We start from the raw sequence: 23,247 nt of genomic DNA, 5'->3' as shown, positions 1-23,247 counted from the left end.
CTGCCTCTGCAGACGTCACAGGGGGACCTCGAGACCTCCTACCTCTGTGCTGACTTGGGTTTAAGGTCCTGGTGGTGGCACCTGGGCCGGCCCATCCATCGCTGCCTCCCTCCACCCTGGTCCCCATCGGACTCCTGCCCCACCTGGCCCTTCAGCCTGCTCCTGCTCTGGCCCAGCCTCTCTGAGACCGCACACCCCCGAGTGTGCAGGGTATGATCACCTCTGCCCAGGCCGCTTCCTCCAGCCCCTAAATCTTGACCATCACCTCACCTCCTTACGGGCCAGGCCCTGTGGGAGGGCACAGCCACACCGCACGTCATGAAGCTTCACACACGGCCTGTGTGTGAAGCAGGTGGTTTATCCCCATTTTACAGGTGAGTTAACTCAGGTCCCTTGGCCAGCTCAGGGGCCAGGAAGCTGTGTGGCCGATTCCAGCCCCCCGTCTGTCTGACGCAGGGCTGGAACTCTGAACTCAAGTTAGACTTTGCTCTTCAAGTCAGCTCCCCGGCACCTCCTATGGGAAGCCCTCCAGACTTCCCTTTCCTCCTCCTGCTGTCTATACCTTTGTGGCCGTCCCCATGCCCTTTAGCCCTGTGTGGCCCTCGTGGTGGTAGTGGGTGGAGGGGCCCGTCGCAGCCCCTGATATGGTGGCCTGTCTGCATGGGAGTGTGGTAGGCTGGAGAGAGGGACATGATCCCTTGCTTGTTTGGATGGTTGGGCTGTTGAGCCGGAGAGCCGTTTTTAATAAGCAAAATGTGGTGCTTCAAGGCCTCTCTACCAATTAGCAGGCGGCACCCAGGTGACTCTTTGAATTATTAAATGGGCCTGCCAGGGCCTTCAGGCTGCGGTTTGATGTGCCTTTGAAGTCTGCCTGGCTGCCGTTTCCCTGGCAAACTGGTACGACGCGGGGTGTGGCCCAGTGCCCTGTGGCCCGGGTATTCCTGGTCCCTCCCGCCCACCCTGCCCTCTTCCTGCTCACCTAGCACCTGCCTGGGCCCCCATCACCTCTGGTGAGGTGAGGCTGAACCCAGTGGTGTCCCGGGGCCGGGCCCCGTGCCAGGCCTTCCGCAGGCCCACTGCACCTAATTCTCAGGCCGTTTTCAGAAACTGTGTCCTGCCTGACTGGGGGAGTGACCTCTGAGGGCTCCCAGGTAGTGCTAGCGCCATAAATGAGGCACCATTGTCCGCCACACGCCCGACTGGGGCGGCTGGCTCGTCCCAGGTTTAGCCCTGGGATTCCCGCATCCTTGGTAACTGCCTCATCTGGGGCAAGCTGGGTGGTGGTCACCCCCACAGGACAGGTGCCAGGAGCTGGGAGCCCCCAGGACTCTGAGGCCGAGTCTGCTCTCTGGGGGCTGGGAGCTGGTCTCGCCCTCCAGGGTGGGAACCCAAGGCCCTGCCCCTTCTCTCGGACGCCCCGGGCCGGCCAAGGAGGACCAGGAGCATCTGCCAACGGGGCTGCTCCGTGATGCTGCTGGCGAACACAGACCTTGGAGGTCACTTTGCAGGGAGCGCTTCTCTGTGAGTGGAATTTCCACTTTCCTCCCTGCACACGCCAAGTGAAGGGTGGAGAAGTGAAAGGCCGTCTTGGGCCCCGGTCGCTTTCACTTGAAGTGTGGAAAAATAAACCCCGTGTCCTAGATTCTCTGAGTGGCGCTAGGTGGTTGGACCCGAAGCTTTTTTTTTTTTTTTTTTTTTTTTTTGCGCGGTACGCGGGCCTCTCACTGTTGTGGCCTCTCCCGTTGCGGAGCACAGGCTCCGGACGCACAGGCTCAGCGGCCATGGCTCACGGGCCTAGCCGCTCTGCGGCATGTGGGATCTTCCCAGACCGGGGCACGAACCCGTGTCCCCTGCATCGGCAGGCGGATTCTCAACCACTGCGCCACCAGGGAAGCCCCCAAAGCTTTTTTACTTCTCGAATGAGTGTTTGTTTGGATACCGTTCTTCTTCCAGGCCCCCGGGGAGAAAGAGCTCAGCAGGGTGGGCTGGAGGACCCCATGGTGCTGACTCCATGGGCCTGGGGCAGGGCTGGAGGCACCCGGGTGAGGGGCATTTCCTAATTGTCATGGAAACCCGGGGTGGGCCCACTGGGGCTGCTGCTCAGGAGGCCATGGGGACTGCCTGAGTCTGAGGCCCTGGACTTGGAAGTGGACTCAGGGAGCCCCCGAGAAGGGGAGGGAAGGTGACTCAGGCTGTCATATGCGGGACACTTGCTGGGAGCAAGGACCTGGGCTGTGAGGCTTACGTGTGTTATCTCATTTAATCTTTTTTTTTGTGTGTGTGTGTGTGTGGTACGCGGGCCTCTGACTGCCGTGGCCTCTCCCATTGCGGAGCACAGGCTCCGGACACGCAGGCCCAGCGGCCATGGCTCACGGGCCCAGCTGCTCCGCGGCATGAACCCGCGTCCCCTGCATCGGCAGGCGGACTCTCAACCACTGGGCCACCAGGGAAGCCCTCATTTAATCTTAACAATGACTACTGCCCCCATTCTACAGTTGGGGAAACTGAGGTTCAGAGAGGGAGAGTTTCCTGCTCAGGGTCACACAGCGAGTCCGCAGCAGAGCCAGGATTTGAACCCAGATCTATTACCTGCAGAGGCCTGGCTCTTAGTTCCCCCCACAAGTTCTCCCCGAAAATGAAGGTGACAGTGGCAGTGGGGTCTCTGTTTTGGCTCCTTGCCAGGGTGTAGAGCGATGGCTCTAGGAAGCAACGTCCTCTGTCCTGGCGGGCCATCTGCAGACAGCACCGTCGTGAGATGTGCACCTGCTGTGTGCCAGGGGCTCCCTGGTCTGGGGTGGGGGGACCCCCAGGGAAGCAGGCCCGGGAGCCACCACATAGCCCTGCCTGGTGGAGCCCTGGGTTGGATTGGATAACGCAGGGGAGGCCGCTCCCAGATAGCAGGAGGGGTCAGCACACTGAGTGCTGCACCGGAGCTGGGTTTGAAGTACATGAAAATCAGGCTGGGGGCGTTCATCAGCTGCTGCCTGGAAAAATAGTAAGTCAGTGCCGACAAGTGGGTTGCACTGCCCTGGAACCCTGTGTCCAGGCCCGGAGTCCCTCAGCACAGCATGGGAAGAGGTGAAGCTGGACGAGTTCCCCCCAGAACCCGGAGACCTGGCACCTCCTCCCAAGGGGTCCTCTCGTTGGCTCCTGGGTTGTTGCCCTATAAATCGGGCCTGCTGCCCGCCGTGCAGGGTCTTCCAGTGTCCCCATCGACTGCTCCTGGGTCCCAGCTGGCGTGCACCTGTGTTCGCCACCTTCATGCCGTGACCCCGGAGCATCGGGTCCGCCCCCTTCCCGACCACGTGTCCTGTCCCCACGCAGCCGTACATATAGCTACGCACGCGGGCACTTTTCAGAGGCCATGGTTTTACAGCAGATTCTCAAAGAAGTCCTGTGGACAAGGACCAGAGCCTGATTTATTGATCCCAGAGCTGCGTCCATGCTGCACCTTCTCCCTGAAGCAGTGACGATGGCAGCCCCCAAGCCCAGCTCAGAGCAGGTGTCCAGGAACTACCCAATGGATGGGGGAAGGAGAGGAAGGTGTGGTTTGGAGTAAGAATTGTGCCCCCCTCTGCTCTTTGTTCGGGGCTTTGGGCTCAGCCACTCCCTTAGGGTGCCGTGTTTTGGGGCCTTCTTCCTCTAGCGGGGGACCCCCCTAGCCTCTGGCACTGGGGCTGTCATTGTCCTGCCCAAACACGGCCATGCCGGCCAAGCAACCAGATACTAACATTGACCTCGGGGTGGGAAGCGTAATTTGGTGGGACCTTGAAGCAGTGGCTTGAGCCTCTCATCCCTGCCCTGCACCCCACCCCAGGAGGACGGGGTGCTGGGGTGGATTTGACGCAGCCTGACGCATGGGCTCTGTTGGGGATTTCTTGGCACGTGGCAGCTTTTCTGCTTCCAGCTTGGGCATCCCCTTAATTCCCTCAGTGGTGCGAGTGGGAAACTTGGCTTCCCAGAAGCGGAGCACAAGGAAATGCGTCCTCAGGAAGGGTCTGATGGGATAAGAGGAACCCAGCCCCGCCCTGACCCCCGCCCCCCCCGCCCTGAGGGCCCGGATGACCACACTCTGGTGTCTGGCCCACGGTCATTTCTGTGCCTTTCTGCCATACTTGATTCTCATCCCCTCCTCTTCAAGAACAAATGAAGTCCACCATGAACGTCTGGATGTCTGGTCCAGCCGGGGAGGGGGAAATTAATGGCGGGGGTGGTAGATGCTGCACAGTGGGGTCTGGATGATCAGCTGGTGCCTGAGACAGAAGGGTGGAGCCAGGCCTTGTTGCAAGTGACCCCAGAGTCACACCTGCTCCAGCCCCTCTCGGGCTTGAAGTTATAGCTGGAATGTGGCCCCAGAAACGCCCTCTGTGCAAATGTGTCTCCTCGGGGTTAAGTCAGGGTCAGTATTGTAAAGTCACAGCTCAGGGCCGACTTGGGTACCTCTGCGTGGATTCTCATAAGCGCTTCTTGAAAATGCTTCCTTGTAGCTAACTTGGGGCTGCCACTTGTTGTTTTGGGGAGAAGGGACAGCTTGAGAATATCTGACATCCATGTATCTGTGCACCCATCCACTCCCCAATGAATCCACCCCCCAACCTGTCCTGGCCACCCATCCATCCTCCCACCCCCATGCCCCCACCCACTCACTCATTCATCTGTCCATCAACCCACAAATCCCATCCTTCTCCCACCCCTCTCCCACCCACCTGTTCTCCCACCCACCCATCCATCCATCTATCCATCCGTCTGTCCATTTGCCCATCCATCTACCCACCCATCCATCCATCTATCCAACCATTCATCCATCCACCCACACATCTGTCCATCCGTCCATCCGTCCATCCATCCAACCATTCATCATCCATCCTTCCATCCATCCACCCACCCACCCATCTGTCTATCCCTCCCTCCCTCCATCCATCCATCCATCCATCCATCCATCCATCCATCTATCCGTCCATCCATCCAACCATTCATCCATCTATGAATCCATCCATCCATCCATCCATCCGTCCATCCATCCATCCATCCATCCATCCATCCATCCATCTATCCATCTGTCCATCAATCCATCCGTCCATCCATCCAACCATTCATCCATCATCCATCATCCATCCTTCCATCCATCCACCCACCCACCCATCTGTCTATCCATCCATCCATCCATCCATCCATCCATCTATCCATCTGTCCATCCATCCAACCATTCATCCATCTATGAATCCATCTATCCATCTGTCCATCCATCAATCCATCCGTCCATCCATCCAACCATTCATCCATCATCCATCCTTCCATCCCACCCATCTGTCTGTCTATCCATCCATCCATCCATCTATCCATCCGTCCATCCATCCATCCATCCATCCATCCATCCATCTATGAATCCATCCATCCATCCATCTATCCATCCGTCCGTCCATCCATCCATGCCTCTCTAATGTCAGGCACCGAGCTAAGCAGAAGTGGACCCAGGCTGAGAGATGGTCAAACTGGTGGAAAGCTGGTCAGGGAGTGGTTTGGGGGGAACGCTCCACTTCTGGGTCCTGCAGTCACATCTCAGCCTGGCCTGAGATTTCCTGTGATAAGTAGGGTGGGGGCCAGAACTTTCGGCAGTCGGGGTGACTGACATTCGACTGACTTTTTTTTTTTTTTTTTAGATGTTGGGGGTAGGAGTTTATTAATTTATTTATTTATTTTTGCTGCGTTGGGTCTTCGTTTCTGCGCGTGGGCTTTCTCTAGTTGTGGCGAGCAGGGGCCACTCTTCATCGCGGTGCGCGGGCCTCTCACTATCGCGGCCTCTCTTGTTGCGGAGCACAGGCTCCAGACGCGCAGGCTCAGTAGTTGTGGCTCATGGGCCTAGTTGCTCCGCGGCATGTGGGATCCTCCCAGACCAGGGCTCGAACCCGTGTCCCCTGCATTAGCAGGCAGACTCTCAACCACTGCGCCACCAGGGAAGCCCCTCGACTGACTTTTAAGAAACCAGAGCTCGGTTCCAGCACCCCGTCAACCACGTGGGATCTGGGTCAGCTTCGGAACCCAGGAAGCGCGATTCCTGTATCGTGGGAGTGATTTCCTGGCTGGAAGTATGGCTGGGTCGGTGAGGGTCCCTCGTCTGCCGAGGGCCAGGGCGTCCTGATGGCCTGCAGCTCTGCCTGTGACTGTCCTCCTTCCTTCTTGCCACATGATGCCCAGTGGGGGATGACATTGTCATGGTGATGCAAGGAAGCAGGGGGAGAGCCACAGGGAGGAGGGGGAGCCCACCACGGAGAGGTCAAGCTGGGTCATGCCACGAGCTACTGCCATGAAGCCGCAGGTGATGGGGACCCCTGGTCTGGTGGGTCTGCCTTGGGACCTCAGACTCAGGGCCATGCAACTCTGTGACAGAGCTGGGCAGGACCCAGGGCTCCAGCTGCTGGCTCAGTGGGCTCCCCAGGCCCCCACCCCATGGAGCACAGGCTCCGAGCCTTGGTAGTGGAAGCTGCAGGGTCCAGGCGTCCATCCCCACTGGACTGCCCTGCTGAGCACGTCAGCCTGACCCCCAGCAAGGAGGCTGCCAGCCGGGTCTCCTGTGAGATCGTTAGTAACAGACTTCCTACCAGAACACGTGCCCTGGGAGTTGGGGAGATGCTCGTTTCAACCAAAGGGGCGTTTTTGTCTCCATGGAGGTGGTTAATTTGGGCCCATTGCTTTTGAACGAGCTGGCAGCCCCCTCCTCCTGGCAGCATTCACCCCCCTCCAGCCCCGTCCTCCTGGAGGCTGGCCTCTGTGCCCGGCATGGGCTGGTTCAACCTAGTCGGGACCATGCACCTCGTCTGCAGGTCCCTGCGGGAGAGGCAGGAGTGGGCACTCGCACGTGGGTGTGCAGGGCACCCCGGGGAGCCCCGTAGAGTGTGTCGGAAGCCCATTTCCTTGAAGGGCTGCTGCATGGGCTCCCCCTGCTGGTGGTGGGCGTGGGGGGGCAGGTGTGGGTATGGCGCCGACAACGTGCCCTACCCATTTCCACCCCAATCGCTTCTTTTCTTTTTTTTTCTTTTTTTTTTTTGTGTGGTACTCGGGCCTCTCACCGCTGTGGCCTCTCCCATTGCGGAACACAGGCCCGGACACGCAGGCTCAGCGGCTGTGGCTTATGGGCCCAGCCGCTCCGTGGCATGTGGGATCCTCCCGGACCGGGGCACGAACCCATGTCCCCTGAATCGGCAGGTGGACTCTCAACCACTGCGCCACCAGGGAAGCGCCCAATTGCTTCTTTACCCAGAATGCGCTGTTCCGTTTGCGGACCTGCCCCTTTCCTCCAGTTTGTGAACTGGGATCTCATATTAGTTTCCAGATGAGATCCCAGTTCAGGGTGACAGAGCCGGTGGGCTCACCCACCCTCCCCGCGAGCACGTGCCACGTGCAGGCGGTGCTGGGGCTGGTGCCACGCCTGCATTCCTTCCCGTGAGCCCGGCTGCGCCCAGGGCTGTGTCACCTGCATCTCACGCCCTAACATTCCTCACCTGTACTGGCCAGCCCCCAGCACCTGGGCAGCGTGGGCTGGCTCCACCCCTTTTCCCAGAAGTCAGGCCCAGGTTTACTTTGCAGTAGTGACAGGTGCGACCTGAGACCCCGCGTTCCCAGGGAGCCCCTTTTCCTCCCCGTGAGTTTCCCTCCCACGGATTCTGAGCTGCCCAGGTAGATGCCCGTCTGCAGGTGACGACCCTGCCGTGCCGCCCTCCTCACACCAGCCGGGAAGTTTTCTGACACCTGGGCCCTTCTCTTACTCCTCCCAGATGCGTCTTCGGGGTGACAGAGTTTGCGGGGACCCTGGGCATCCCCCCAATACAGAACTGGGAGATTTTCATGGAAAATAAGGGTCTCAAGTCCAGATAAGTTTGGGGCTCATGGCCCACCCTCTTTGTCTCCTAAAGACAGGTTCCCGTGCTCCCCGCCGAGGATGCCCAGGGGAGCCCACATCCCCGTGTCTGAGGTCCCCCTGGCGCGTGGAAGCAGGATAGTCACGTGGACGGAAGCTTCCTGCTGTCCCTGACCCGGTTCCCTCGTTTGCCAACAGGGATGCCGGGGCCTGGACAGAGGGACCGACTTCCGGTGTCTGGGGCCGAGCTGGGCGTGGGGTCCTCACTCTAGGCACGTCTATCTGGGCGGTCCTGCATCACACAGCCGCGTAACCTGCGCCCCGTTTCCTTCCACGAGGGAGCAGATAGAAGCCCGCCTGCTCCTGCGCTCGCTCCAGGGGGCCCGTGGTGGACCACAGGCTGGGGGCCCGGCCAGGGCGGCAGTGCCACCGAGACCTGCTCACTCCCCTGACGTCTCCTCTCCCACAGGCCCTTCCCCTCGGAGGAGACCGCGGAGAATGACGATGACGTCTACCGCAGCCTGGAGGAACTGGCAGAGTAAGGAGGTGGTGGGGGGAGGTGGGGAGCGGGGCTTCACGCGGGCCCCCTCGACGGACGCTGGTCTCGGCCGTCTGCCTGGGCCGCCCGGGCCGTCCCCACGGGGGTGGTGGTGTGGCTCCCCTGCTGGAAGGATGCGCCGTTCTTCACCCCACATTCCAGGAGGCTCCCAGCGTGTCTGCTGGTGACGTGGCTGTGGCCCTCCTCCCCAGGCTTAGGCGTGAGGAGGGCTGGCTTTTGCCGGGCTTCTCTATCGAAGCTGCAGTGGGGCTGGGGAGGTGTCCTAGCTCGGCCCTTGGAGGCTGTGCTGCGGATGGGAGAGAGCTGGAGTTTCCAGAAGCTGGGGCCCCTGGAGCACAGGTTACAGGCAAAGGCAGTTGGTGATTCTGGGTTGTCTCATGGCCTGATGCGGGCTGGGGCTGGGCCGAGGCCAGGCTACCTGAAGCCACTGGGGGATCTCCCCTTCTCCCAAGGCCCCGTCTTTGCCTGCCCCGGGTCCCCCCGATTCCTCTCTCCGAGGATTTCTTGCACCATCTCATGCAACCTGGGTCCAGCTGCCCCTCCCCGGACATTTCACCTTATGGTCCTGGAGCCCCCCAGGGACTGGCAGGAATCCCTGGGTGGCGGCTCTTCCAGAAGAGATGGTTGGGTTCTGTGCGGTCAGCTGTGGCCGGGGGTGGGGTCATGTGGCCTGCTGCTCGGAGAAGGTGGGGCGGGGTGGAGCTGGCAGGGCCGCCCCATCCTGCAGGAGGGGGACCGAGGCCCGGGAGATGACGGGCTTGCCCAGGCCGTAGGGTGGTCCCACGTGGCTCCTGACCTGGCCGGCCCACTGCCCTCAGGCCAGGTGGACGACCCTCTTCCCCGGGTTCCTGCCCCTGGGGACCTCTTTCCTGTCTTTGTTCCCGGATAAACGGCTGTTCCTTCTGGGAAGACTCGTGGCCTCTCTCTTCTTCATCTTACAGCACAGACTGAGAATAAGAATCATAATCAGAGTAAGAGCCGTGATTTGCTGTGCACTGCTGTGTCAAAGCCCCCAGCTTGTTCCACGCCCCCATCCAGGCTGCCTTTAGGATATGGGGCCTGGGCAGATATTCTTTGCAGGATCTCTATCCATTTAAATAACTTGAGTCATTGAAAAATCAGCATGTGGGCAGCAAGCTGGCGGCCCAACATTATGTGATCTGTGAGTGAAACACTCACTGGCCAGTGGGCATAGCTGCCACCAGCCCATCTTCCGGAAACTGCCTGACCCCAGTGTGAATGGTGGCGATCCTCGGGACACCTGGTCGACCCCTTGTGGGTCCGAGGGTGGAGAGCGCCCTGAGGGGGCAAATGGGCCCCAGGGTCCACACGAGTCACAACCGGGGCCTGGGGCTCCCTACCTGGATGCCACTGCCCGGTCCCAGGAATCAGAGGAGGACTTGGAACATTTCGAGAAGGGTGCACTCCAACCCACGGGGCCTCCCGAGGTGCGGGGCTGAATGAGGGGCTGCCCACCTTCCCCCACCCCCCGTAAGGGGTGAGGAAACCGAGGCTCAGAGAGGCACGGCCGGAGGGAGGCCCCCAGGAGTCCCCACCCGTCTGCAGCCCCCTTGCTGGCTGAGCTCCGCGCTGGTACTGCTTCCCGCCCGCCCTTCCCGGCATTTTTTGCCTTGGAGAGCCTCTCCCTGTCTGCCGAGTCCGGGCCTAAGTGCCCCCCACTTCGGGAAGCCTCTCACCCTCCGTCCATCCGCCCGCCCAGCCAGCATCCTCACTCACACCCCATGCATCACAGAGCACCCACACCCCTGTCTGGCCTTTGGGGTGTTTGTGGGGTGCACTGTGATAGACTGGAAGGTTCCCGAGGTCAGTCCCTGCATTTCCATGTCACCGCCCCCCCAGCCCCCAGCAGCTGGCACCCCGTGCCCGCGGCCTAACAGCGCATCCCAGGCGATAACGTTGGGGGTGGTAGGGGTACACCGCTGGTGCTTCATCTCCTTCTATCCCCCACTCCGCCCCACAGTCTCCTTGTGAGGGGTATTCTAGGGGGGGGGCCCTGCTTTACAGATAAGGAAACTGAGGCCTCGGGAGGGAAGCTACTGGCCCGTGTCACTCAGCGAGGGAGCGGCAGAGCTGCCTTTTTACCCCGAGCCTGTACCCTCGCCTCCCCACCATGCAAAGTCAGCGCCCCCCCAGGGTCCGGGGAGCCCCTTGCCCAGTGCTGAGTGTCGGGCCCTGATCTGCCATTTCTCCCAAGTCACCCCCAAGCTGAGGCTGGGGGTCTCTGCCCTCCCGAGACATGCATGAGGGGTCAGCAGAGGCTGAGGGTTCCAGGAGGGTGGGGCCCACGCCGCCCTTGCACAGCTTCCTCTGCACCAGCCAGGCCCCCCGCTTAGCCTGTCCCAATGGCTCTTTCACGTTCAGTTTGGAGGAGTCCTGGGCGGTGAGTTGGCCAGCGACCCCGGGTGCCCATTTTCCCCTTTCTCAGTCTATTCTGCATGTGTCTGACCTCTCACAGGATGGAATTCCTCTTGCATGGAGAAGCCAGTCTGGGGGATGTGTGGCTTTGCACACAGTTAAATAATATTATTCCATGATATTAAGAGTGAGCCTCCTTAATCCAATGAGTTCCTTATGACTGCAGTTATTGCAAACGTAAATCGTACATTAATAGGGGAGGGCAATGAATTTGAGTCTTGAAGTTGCGGTTTGGTCCCAGAGGCTCCAGGTTAATAAATTTTTCATGCTTTTTTTCCCCCTTCTCCTTTTACTGAAAATCAAGATTTCCTAGCATCCTGCCTCTGAGGACTTGGGATTCATATTTATCCATTATGGCAATTTACAAGACACAAACAGAAATGTCATTTCTTCCCTGGCCTCCCTGGGGCAGGGAACGGGGCACTGGCCTGGATCTGATGCCAGGCAGCGCCAGGGAGCCAGGGAGTGACGTTTCCAGCAGAACTGGCTAATTCTTTCCTTTGGGCTCTGGCCAGGTGTCAGAAAGGATGATCACCTTGTGTTTCTCAGGGGCCCCTCCTGACCTCCTAGACCTCGGACGCTCCGCAGCTGTTTGGGGAAAGGCGAGCCTGGTGGGGGGTCTGGGCACCAGTGGGGGACCGCCAGCTGTGCATGGCCCCAAGGATGCCTCTGTTCCATCAGTCCATCAGTCATGTATTTGTTCAGCCACCAGCTGGTTGCTGTGCACTTTCTGGAAATTTAAAGTGCGGGAGTGGGGAGCGGGGAGCGTGCTGGGTTGCGAGGGGTGAGCGTGGGCGTCGCTGGAGGAGAGATGTGGCTCCCGCGTGGGCCCCTCAGAATCCTCGCTAGAGGCGCCGTTCCTACCGGGCGTGTCTTCACAGCCCCCCAGTGTCCCCCCGGCGGGTCACTGAGGACCCTGCAGCCTCTGCCCACGAGATGCTGCTGCACACTGAGAGCCCCCTTCCACCCACCTAAAGCAGGAGCACCGACCGGGCCGTGCAGGAGCCACTGCCTTGTTCCCAAAGCAGCCAAGGGCGTCTCTGGGCAGACCTGGAGCCTCGGCTCTGGCGTGTCCTAGCACGTGGGCCTTGGCGGGTTACCCAGTCTCTGCGCCCCGGCTCCCCTGTGTGTAACACATGGTGTCGGTCCTCAGCTACACTGCAGTAGCACAGCGCCCAGCGGGCACACCCTGAGCACCCAGGCAGGGGAAGCGGTTCCCATCCTCCCAGTCTACCAAGGATGTGGCCTTTGTCTCCGGTTTCCAAATGGCCATGGCAGCGCCGTCCAGGAGAAATCAAACATGAGCCGCCTGTGCGATTGTTAATTTTCTAGTAGCTGCACCAGAAAGAGAAAAAAGAAACAGGTGAAATGAATTTTATGAATGTATTTTTACTGAACCCAGTGTATCATCTAGTTCAACATGTAATCGTTAACATAACAGATCATTAATGAAGTAGCTGACATTCTTTTGCAGAACGTGAGTCGGGTCAGTCCACTGGCCACGTTTGGGAGCTTGCAGCCACATGTGGCTTAGTGGCCCCATGTGGGCAGCCCGGGTCTCGGATCCAGAACAGCATTCCGGGGGCCGGCGCAGAGCCCCCTGCGTTTGAATGGATGATGCTGCACTAAGATTGTGTTCTCTAGAGCTCTAAGCTCACTTTTGAGATCCTTGAATAATGTATAATCAGATAATAGAGCAGCTGGTTGAAAAAATTAACAGAAAATAGTGCCACTTAAAAAATGCTTCATCAAGCAAACTGAGCCCCACATGAGAGGCCTGTTTTTAAACTGCCCTGACGATTAGTACCTTGCATTTGCCTAATGGCTCGTCCCTCCCGCTACCCCTTGCTTCCTTCCAGGTGCTCCCGGGAACCTGGAGCTGCCCCCCTACCTTCTGATACCTGCCCGACTCCTGGGTGGGCCAGGGTTTAGGCATCTGCACTGGGGCAGGCCCCCCCAACCAGGGCTGGGAGTCAGATTTGCACACAGAAAAAAGACACTCATGAGACAGTTCACCACAGGAGTCCAGAGTGGGGCCGGGTGAATGCCAGCTCAGAAATCAGGGAAGGCTTCTCAGAAGACGTGACCCCTGAGTCTTGGAGCCCAAGTGGGAAGCGGCTGAAGGGCAGGGGTGGCGTCCCAGTGGAAGGAGCAGCCTTGCCGGGGCCTGTCCCCGCAGAGGCGCGGCAGGTTTGAGACACCGCAAGGTGTTTGCAAGAAATCAGAATCATCGAAGCACCCTGGGACGCGCTGGGAGGACCACCCTCCTCATATGAAGGAAGGCATGGCCTGCATCAGAAGGCCTGCAGAGACCCCCCAACTGGGTGTGCTTCAGTGCTGGGGGGCGCCCGGCGTGGGGGGGTGCCTCAAGGTTATCCTTGCCGGCTGGAGAGAGAGCATCACGCAGGCTGAGGAACAGCAGGGGCGCGTCCGTCTCGGCCGCACGTGGCTCTCATGGTGGCTTTCTGTCTTCCTCTGGGCCCATTCGATCCTTCTCGGGGCTCACTTCCCCCGTCTCTGGAGTGAAAGCACCAGCCCAGATGCTACGTGGGGCGCCTCGAGCTTGACGGAGCCACGGTTTCACGATCGAGGAGGCCACTCCTTGACACCGGGTTCGCTTTCCTCGGAATTGAAGTGATTCTCAGGCTTAAACAAATGTGATCGTGACACGGCAGGGAATACAATTAATCCGTAAATGTATAGCTGAGTGCTTTATTACATCATAAGATGACTTCGCAGCTTTAAAGGCGCTGTGTTAGCATCATTGGGGTAATTTTTTAAGATGCATAAAATGTAGGAGTTTCCCCGAGTCGAAGCTGCTTTCAAGGGGCTTTGGGCATCTTCTTGGAGCTGGTCTTCCTGGTCCCTGGGGAGTGAGGTAGGAGTGCACAGGTTGGGGGGGGTGCTGCTTGCTGGGAGGGCAGAGGCCAGGCCCCTCCTGCCGGCCTCCTACTGCAGAGGACGAGCAACTGTCGCTCTGCCTGACTGTGACCCTCAGCTGAGGGGGAGCCTATGCCCACCCCACCCGGTGACCCTGCCCACCCGCCACTCCCAGCCACAAAGAAGGTTCCCTTACGTTCATGCCGCCTCGCGTGAAAGTTAGTGTCGAGCAGGAGACCTGCACGTGTGGGGGACACCCAAGTGCGAGGCCTGGACAGGCCGCTGGGTTTGGGGGCGTCTCGTGTTTCTCCCAAAGGATTGCTTCTCCAAGGGGACAAGTTTGAAAGCAGACTACACAGAAACAGCCCCATTAAAAACAAACCACAAAGCCCTCTTCGTGTAGAACACAGACCCCACCATGGCCCAAAGGGGGTTGACACTAAAGCCCCCCAAAGTGGCGGTGTCGGTGGCCGCCCTCCTCAGGCCGGTGGAGGGCCTGGTTGGACAGGGACGGGCAGGGTCCCCTGAGCCCTGGGCGCTGCGGAGGTCTCCCCCCTGCTCTGCAGCCTGCTTCCCCAGACCGGGTGCCCTGGCTCTGGGCTGCTGAGGTGGTGACAGCCAGGCACAGGCAGGCCTCGGCTCTCCCATGGTCCTTGCTGGACAGGTCCACCCAGTCTGCCGGCCCAGCTGCCTCCCCTCTGGCCGTTCAGGCCTTCATTTGTACAGTATGCACTTAGTGAGCGCCAGCTGTGTGCCTCCCTGTCGAGGGGCTCTCCATCCTCACGTGAAGTCTGGGAGGCCCGGCCCGGCTTTGGGACCGGCCGGGTGGAGGGAATGAATCCAGCGTCCACGGAGCACACGGGGGTCTGTCCCCACACTGAGCCCTGTGGCTGAGGGGCAGAGGGGATTTGAAGCAGGTCTGACTCAGAAGGCCACCTGCCTGACTGCCGTCTCCACCCAGGGCTGTCTGGTAGGGCCTTGTGGTGACCTGGGCCCTGCAGTTCTCATTCTTACAGCTCTTCTAAGCCCCACAGGAGCTATCTAGGCAGTGTCCACTGGGATCAGACCTCGACAGGCCAGGACACCTGGAGGGCTTCCTGGAGGAGGTGTTACTGGAAGGGGATGGAAGGTGCATAGGATTTGCCAAAATGTGACTTAGGAAACCTGTCCCTGCCCCCACCAGGCCGGCCACTGCCTTATTCTGGGCTGGGGTCCTGGGAGAGTCTGGGTCTCAGCTGTGTCTGTTGCTCAGGACCTGAGGGCTAGCCGTGCCGGCCCCAGAGTCACCGTGTGTGTGCAGCCCAGTGGCTCTCCTGCCCCTATGGCCTAGACAAGGTGCCTGATGCTCCCCCGCCGTCCCAGAGCTGGCTGCAGGACTGTCGGTTGGCCAGAGGGCAGCCCATCCTCACCCTGAGCCGTAAACACGCTCGTAGCTCCTCCCTCTTCTGGTTAAGGAGGCAGCCGGTGCAACTGACAGCCCCGGGCTCTGCGCCCCGCGGCTCTGAGGCTCCCTGCCCTGCCCTCCAGGGACATCTCGGCCCTTTGGTCCCTGGGCCTGTGCAGTTTTGCAAGGTCCTGGCTGCTGTGGGGGCTCAGGGCTTCATTGACCTTGAAACCCTGACCTGCAGCACTTCAGAAAAGAAGCTCGTTCATTCTCTGTGCTGGAGAGAGCACAGGGGCCCTTCGGAATGAACGCAGAGCAGATGCCCGGTTGCCACTCTGCCCTGGCTAAATATTTAAATTATGCAGGCCCGCAGATACGACACAGACTTAACATGAATTTTTAATACCTAGTTAACCCCGGGTCCTTTCAGGACAAGGCTGTCACAGCGATTCTGGGGTCTGATTTAACACAGTCTCTGTAGGGTGGGGAGGCCAGTGTGGAAGGATGTACACATTCATTTTACTGTTTTCAAGAAGAAAGCAGGGACCAGCTGGGCTGTGGCCAAAAGTCTGTCTAATAAAGGCCTCTCCAAATCACTCTCCTGATACTAACTTCCAGGACTCCATGAGGATAAAGACTAGGCCCTTTTTACATTATTTCCCATGTGTTCAACACAGATTTGACACACAGTGGCACTTAAGAAATATTCCTTTAAAAAATGAATAAGCATAACACGTTGGATTTAACTATAAAAAAATCCTTTCATGTACATAATATCTGCTGTATTGGTTGCCAGACCCTTATTCCTCTTACATAACCCAGCCCAGAGGTCACCTCCTCCAAGAAGCTGAATGGGGTGCCCCTTCCCCAGAAGATTAAAACGTCCACCAGGATTATCTTTGTCACTGTGTTGTCATTGTCTTCCTGCATTTGTCCCCCACGCCCCAGAGGAAAGCTCCCCAGGAGGGTCATCCTGCAGGGAACAAAGCACAGAAAAGGCAGGTAACTTGAGCTGGGCCCTGCACACCATAGCAAGGCCCTGGACACCTGCTATTCTTATATTAAGGATCCAAGCATGGTTCCAGGTACCGTTCAGTGGGTCCACCTGAGTGCCAGGCCCGGTGCTTGAGTTTTGCCCTGTTATCTCAGCCTTCTGGACCCTGCAAGGTGGGTGGCCCTGCCCCCATTTTGTAGTTGGGGAAATTAAGGCTCAGCGTGGGTAAGTGATTTGCCTGCGGGTCGCACAGCACACTTTCCATGACAAAGGAGGGATTGAAACCCCAGCCAGCTGCTGCTTGGCTAGGACAGTCCCCTGGGCCTCATCATTGTGATTGAGTCTGGCTCACGGTGGGAAGACTCTTCTACTGCTTAGAAAGAGTCCCTGGAAAAGAGTGAGTTATGGCAGGAAGCACACTGCCGGGCGAGCCGGGCCCCCTCTGGGAACCTGCTAGCCACATCTTTGTTCAGGTGTGCCCCTAAATGGCTATACAACCTTGGGGGACCACCTTGCCCTCTCTGGGCCCTGCATTCCCCATCTGTAGGGAGCGCAGACCCTCTCTCGACTGTTGGGGGGAGGGTCCTCTGAGGGCACGTGAGGCCGACCTCCCTAGTGTTAGCAGCGCCTTATCTGTCTGTCTGTCTGTCTGTCCCCACGTGCAGCCCATCCAGCCGACAGCTGGCTTCTCCGGGCCCTCTGAAGCCCCCTCTCCCTGCCGCCCACACTGCATGGTGTGGACGGAGGTCGGGATGTGTCAGGTTTGGTTTCCTAGTAACAGTTTAACGGTGATTTGGGACCCTGCCTCCCAGCATCAGACAGCCTGGGGCCAGAATGCATATCGCATCCGTCAGTAGCGATATTTTATGTCCATCATAAACATACAGGCTCGCCAGAGGCAGAAAGTGGAGAGTTTGTTGGCTTTTCTTTGATTTTCCACAGGCGGCGGGGGGTCTCTTCTGAGCAGCTGACTTTCTGTACCAAAATTGGGACAGGCAGGCGAGGCTTCTGGGGCGGGGGGCGGGCCGTGGGGTCTCGGCGGGAGGGGAGCTTTCTGCCGTCTCCGGAGGGCAGCAGGCCGCGCTCGGGCCCTCCTGGAGGATCTCAGGCCACTGTGAGGACCAGAATAATTTTGGGGATTTAGCATCTGTCGGCGCAGCTGCTGCCGGAAAGCAGCAGGAGTGAAAGGGTGAGGGGAGAGGAGGCCGGCAGGGAGGTCTCTGTCGCGGAACGTGGGCCTGGGGCTGGGGAAGCCGTGGCATCCACGTGGCGTCCAGCTGAAGGGAGAGCCAAGGTCTCGTGGTGGCGTGGGCTTGGCCGGGAGACTCATCTGTGAGCAGGCATCCACGTCCCCACCGTGGTCCCGGACTCCCCCACTCACATCGTCCTCTGGTCTCTCCTGGACAACTGGACAGAGAAGGGCGATCTCTGAAACCTACCAAGGACACATTAGTGCTGACACCTGGCTCCCACCTGTCTAGTCTGATGCGTTTCAGAACATCCGAGGTATTTAATGCTGCTGGTGTCTGTTTATCGAGCATGGACCCCTGAGCTAAGTATTGTCTCATGGACCCTCCCCTCTCACCCACGGGGTGGTGGGCCACGGTCACTTATTGCACACCTACTGTATGCTGGGCCTCTGCTGGTCGTCTCTATTGAGGCTGGTCCTTCCAATGACCCTACTGGGGGGTTGGCCTTATTCTCAGTTTGCAGATGCGGAGACTGAGGCTTAGATTCTCCTGCCCAGAGTTGCAGAGCCAGACACTGGCAGGGCTGAGAATCCATCTCGGACTCGCCTGGCTGCTTCCCCCCACGGGGGTCACCTTTGGGAGAGTCAAGTTCCCACCACGAGAGCCCCCGGCCTGAGCTGAAGGAGAAGGGGACCCACCAGCCCTGCGGTCCAGCATTGACCGAGCACAGATGGCTCCAGCACGGCGGAGACAGGCAGTTTCTCCATGAAACCCAGCCTCTGATAACTTGAAACCCCAAGACAGGGCTCTGTTGGTCCAAGTGATGATGGGAAAAGAACCAGGGTGCAGCCGAGACAACCTGCCACGACGGACTCCCGCTGGGGTGACTCAGAGGCTCTTTCGGGTTTTTTCAGGGCCTTGGAGTCCTTTTCAAGGACTGTGGGAGGTTGGGCTGGGGGTTGGGGTGAGTGCACCAGGCCCAGATGGGGGTACAGACTCCTTGCCTCTGTGCCGTGGGACAGTGTGCAGGGGTTGCTGGGGGCTGGCTCCGGTTCTGAGGGCCAGGGCAGAGCTGGGTGGTCATCGAGCTCGTGTCGCAGGGAGGAAACAGACCAGGATCCGTACCCCACGGGATCCACCTCCAGGTCACCGCCCTGCACTCCAGGGCACTTCAGACACTCGGGGGACCTCATCTTGCGCCCCTCCCCCACTCCCGAGCCCACACCTGTCATTTCCTTTTCCTCCATTCAACAGCCACGGCCGTCAGATGCACTGGGCACAGCTGGTCACAGCATTAACTCATTTGCTTTAGCAGATGCCTAAGACCTGGAATCTACCCCCTGCCCTGTTTAGGAGACTCACACTTGGAGGCGATGCCTTAGCTAAGAGTTTGGGAAGCAGTGGAAGTTCCATGTGATGTTCGCCAAAGGGACAGAGCTACTGGGAGCCAGAGCTTGTCACCCCACACAGATGACACTCCTCCAGTTTAGAAGGGTCTGCATCTCAGCCATACCTGCTGCCCTGTCTGTCTCCCCACCTGGACTGTGAGGTCCACGGGACAGAGTCTGTTGGTGCCTCTGTCATCTCTGTGTCCCCCCAGATTCCACAAGTTACCTACCGGCACTGAATTGGTCTTAGGATAAGTATCGATGAAACCAATCAAATCTGATAGTCTTTTCATCTTAATTGCCGAGTGGAACAAATATGTGTAACTTTACTTTTATGACTTTGTTTTCATTTTTTTAAAAACCCCACTTCTTTGCTTTTTCTTTTATTTTCCCTTCTCCCATAATGTGGAACATGCACAAGATGAAATTTTAATGCTTCTGTTTTATAATTTTGTGTAATATACATGAACCTGTATTTCTTAGTGTTCATTGACCTGAATTAAATAATGGTTGGGGAGTATTTTCACAATTAAAAAGAATCGTAAATCTAGAGAGTAGGATTATGAGTGCCCTCATGGCTCTATAAGGAGGCCCTGCAGACAGCGGTAAAGTTAGGACATTACAGGCAGGAAGCTGACCATTCACTACTCAAGGGTTTTTTTTTTTTTTTTTTTTAATTGAAGTATAGTTGATTGACAATGTTGTGTTAGTTTCAGGTGTATAGCAGAGTGATTCAGTTATACATACATCTATATCTATTTTTCAGATTCTTTTCTCTTATAGGTTATTACAATATTGAGTATAGTTCCCTGTGCCGTACAGTAGGTCCTAGTTGGTTATCTATTTTATATATAGTCGTGTGTATCTATTTTATATATAGTCATGTGTATCTGTTAATCCCAAACTCCCAATTTATCCCTCCCTCCCCCACAAGTTTTCAACAGGCTCTGGATAACAGACATTTTGCAGAATGGAGAGAAGTGATTGGGTCTGCATTTTTGAGATTTTTCTGTCCCAAGTTCAGATGCCAGAGCACAGCTCTCTCTCTCTGGTGTTTCTGGCTGCCTATTTTTAACCTCAGTGCCCTGTGTCCATTAGAAGAGATGAATGTGGTGAAAATGGATCCTGCATGAATGACTGTTCCTTGTCTTTATTGATTTTGAGAAAGAAAAGCAGCTGAGATTATGGTGGTGGACATGTGTTGGGGGAACCACCAGGGATGTATTCCCAGTGTCTCCGTCTTGTGGTCCTGTTCCTTCTGTGAGTATGGGGGGAGGGGGAGGGGGACTGTATCATCTTTCTGTTGCCCGGAGGAACCCACTGTTTCTTCAAGAGCTGCTCACTGTGGATGGGATGGAGTGCTTGTAGTCTTTTGTACAAGCGCATCCCCAATCCACTGGCTTGAGGTGCCTGAGGAAAGAAATTGGGGGTGGTAGAACAGCCAGAAAGTTAGGCAGGGAATGCTGGAAGGGAGGGACCCACAGGCTCAAATCTGCTTATAGAATCCACCTAAATCCTGGGTTGACCATTAAACCTCACACACACAGCAGAGTCCCTAAGGTTTCCAGCAAAAAATGTCGCAGCTGGAAACTGGATTTAGCAGCCATTGCAGCTGCTGCCCACTGCAGGGAAGATAGAGTTTGAAGTTTAAGTACAACCAACCGAGTTAACTGTCAGAACAAGTATTACTTTTCAGAAGAAATAGTAGGAGCTGAATCTCTGTAATGAATCATTCATAACGTCCAGCGTCCAATGAAAAAAATCATCAAATTTACAAAGAAACAGGAACAAGTGAATCATACTCAAGAAAAAAACAGTGTCGAGGGGAACCAACCTTGAGATGACTTAGAAGTCACAATTAGCAGCTTTTATAATAAATATGGGTTTTGAGGAAAATATGCACCAAATCAATGAACAGATGAGGAGCCTCAGCAGAGAAATAGAAACTATAAAAAAGGGCCAGATGGAAATTTTAGAACAAAAAAGCATGATAGCAAATGAACAGTCACTGGATCAGTTTAATAGAAGACTGCAGATGGCAGAAGAAAGAGTCATTGACCTTGAAAATATTCAATAGTTCGATGGAAGTTATACACTCGTAATTACAGAGAGAAAAGGAGATTGAAAAATATGAACAGAGCCTCAGACGTGTGGGACAATATCAAGTGGTCTAACAGGTATAATTGGAATCTCAGAAGGAGAAGAAAGAGAGAATAAGGCAGGAAAAAAAACAAACAAACATTGAAAAAAACAGTAGTCCCAAGCTTCCTAAATTCTAAAACCTCTTATGATAAAACTACAAAATGTTGCTGAGAGAAATTAAAGACCTAAATAAATGAAAGTGTATACTATGTTTGTGGGTTGGAAGATGATATTGTTAAGATGTCAGTTTTCCCCCAGATTAAACTGTAGAGTCACTACAGTTCCTATTATAATTCCAACAGACTTTTTTTTTAATTGACAAGGTGATTGTAAAGTTGATATGGAAATACAATGGACTTTCGGATAGTCTAAACAGTCCTATAAAAGAACAAAGCTAGAGGATTTACACTGCCTGATTTCTATAAAACTTTCTATTTAGCTTTATACTTTCTATAAAACTAAATTAATCGAGACAGAGTGGTATTGGCATAAAGATAGCTGAATGTATTGATGGGCTAGAATAGAGCATTCTAGAACAGACCCACACATATATAGTCAATTGGTTTTTGTCAAAGAGATCCAAGCAATCCAATGGAGAAAAGAAAGTTTTCAACAAATTGTTCTGAAACATCTGGATATCCACGTGGGGATGAGTAAATGAACTTCGATCCCTACCTCACACCATACACAAAAATCCATTTGAGATGGATTAGAGACCTAAACAAAAACACTGAAACCATACAGGTCTTAGAAGAAGATACAGGAGAAAGTCCTTTGCAACCTGGAAGAAAGCAGAGATTTCTTACACAAGGCACAAAGATTTTGTAGGTGCAACACAGGATAGAGTCAGGACACCATAGAAGAAAAAGTCAATAAATTAAGCTTCATTAAAATGAAAAATGAATGTTTATCAAGACACCATTAAGAAAACGAGTAGCCTTGCAGAGACTGGGGAAGAAAAGTTCAAAAAACATATCTGACAAAAGACTTGTATCCATCATATATAAAGAACTCCTAGAATTCAATAAGAATAAGGCAGCCAATTTTTAGAAATGGACAAAAGTCTTGAGCAAGCCTTTCTCATAGGAAGATACACAAATGTTCATAAGTACACAGAAAAAATGTGAACATCATTAATCTTTGCAGGAATGCAAAATAAAACCGCAATTCTATCTCACTACATACCCGCTCTAGTGGCTAAAATTAAAAAGGCTGGAACCCGCCAGAGCTGGAGAGAACTGCAACTGTAACTCGTGTACACTGCTGGTGGTGGAGTAAACGCTGCAGCCACTTTGGAAAAATGCTTGGTAGTTATTGATGAAGATAAACACACACACCTCCCCTTTGATCCAATAAGTCCACTCCTCATGGAATTTCATTTCCAAAGGAAATGAGAGCACATGTCCACCAAAAAAAAAAAAAAGGCAAGTGCTCATAGCAGCTTTTATTTACAATAACCAGAACTTGGAAACAACCCAAATGTTCATCAAAAGGAGAATGGATGTCAAATTGTGGGATTAGGACTCAGCAATAAAAAGGAATGAATTGCTGATGAAGGCAACAGCCTGGATCTCAGGGGCATGATGTTGAGGAGGGGAAGCCAGACACAGACGTGAATGTAACAGACGATGCAGCTGATGTGACGTTCTAGAACAGACGAAGGGAATCTCTGGTGACGAACAGTCAGAGGCGGGTTACTAGGGGAGGGGGAGGGGTCGATCAGGGAGGAGAGGGACTTTCAGGGGAGATGAGGGTGCTCTGTGATGTCACGGGGTGTGAATTACACAGGGGCGTCCCCTTGTCAAAATGGTAGAGCTAAGGGTACATCTCGATCTACATAAATCCTATCCCCCAAATGAGAAGCCTGTGTTAAGGCATTCCGCCCCACGCTCGAAACGCAGTAGGTGCTCTGTAGACACAATAGGTGCATGTAGACGTCGGTGCATGCCTAGATAATGCGGATGGTGCCAGCGAAGAGGGTGGCAGAGAAGGGACTCTGCCCCTTGGCACCTTCCGTAGGACCCCACAGTCCACACTGGTGTCCAAGCGTCTTTCAAGTCCCACCTGTCTGGGAAGCTTCTGACCTCTCCAGCCTTCACTGTCCTCTCTGTCAAGCACAGCTCTTGCTTGGGGTCCTAATGGGGTGGGTGCCTGCATCACCCTAAGATCGACAGATCGCCGGTTCCGTTTCTCTGAAGAGCCCTCAGTGCCCACGCCATCAGGTCCTCAGCCAATGAAAGCATTCTGACCGGTCCACCTGCCAGGAGCTAGCAGAGCAGGAACGTGGCTTCCGAAAGACCATGTGGCCAGTTCCCCGCCCGTGCACCCCGGCTTCCCCATCCACACGACAGAGAGCTTTGGGCTCAGTTGCATCTCGAGCCCTGATTCCAGTTGATGGTGGGGGCTGCATGGGGGTCTT

At 55.8% G+C, this 23,247-nt stretch overlaps 1 protein-coding gene across 4 annotated transcripts in view; it reads left to right on the top strand.

The window, feature by feature from the left end:
- The window catches only part of VAV2 (vav guanine nucleotide exchange factor 2), a 174,598-nt gene that overhangs the window by 108,176 nt on the left and 43,175 nt on the right, over positions 1-23,247 (top strand). For all 4 annotated transcript variants that reach the window (XM_060101528.1, XM_060101529.1, XM_060101527.1 and 1 more), the window contains exon 4: positions 8,325-8,393. In XM_060101528.1, the coding sequence (XP_059957511.1) occupies positions 8,325-8,393 (69 nt within the window). The remainder of the gene's footprint in view (positions 1-8,324; positions 8,394-23,247) is intronic.

Source organism: Mesoplodon densirostris, chromosome 6 (genome assembly GCF_025265405.1).
Source record: "Mesoplodon densirostris isolate mMesDen1 chromosome 6, mMesDen1 primary haplotype, whole genome shotgun sequence".
In the NCBI taxonomy this organism is placed as follows: Eukaryota; Metazoa; Chordata; class Mammalia; order Artiodactyla; family Ziphiidae; genus Mesoplodon; species Mesoplodon densirostris.
The sequence above is the reverse complement of the archived record's forward strand: the minus strand, read 5'-3'. Positions and strand labels throughout refer to the sequence as shown.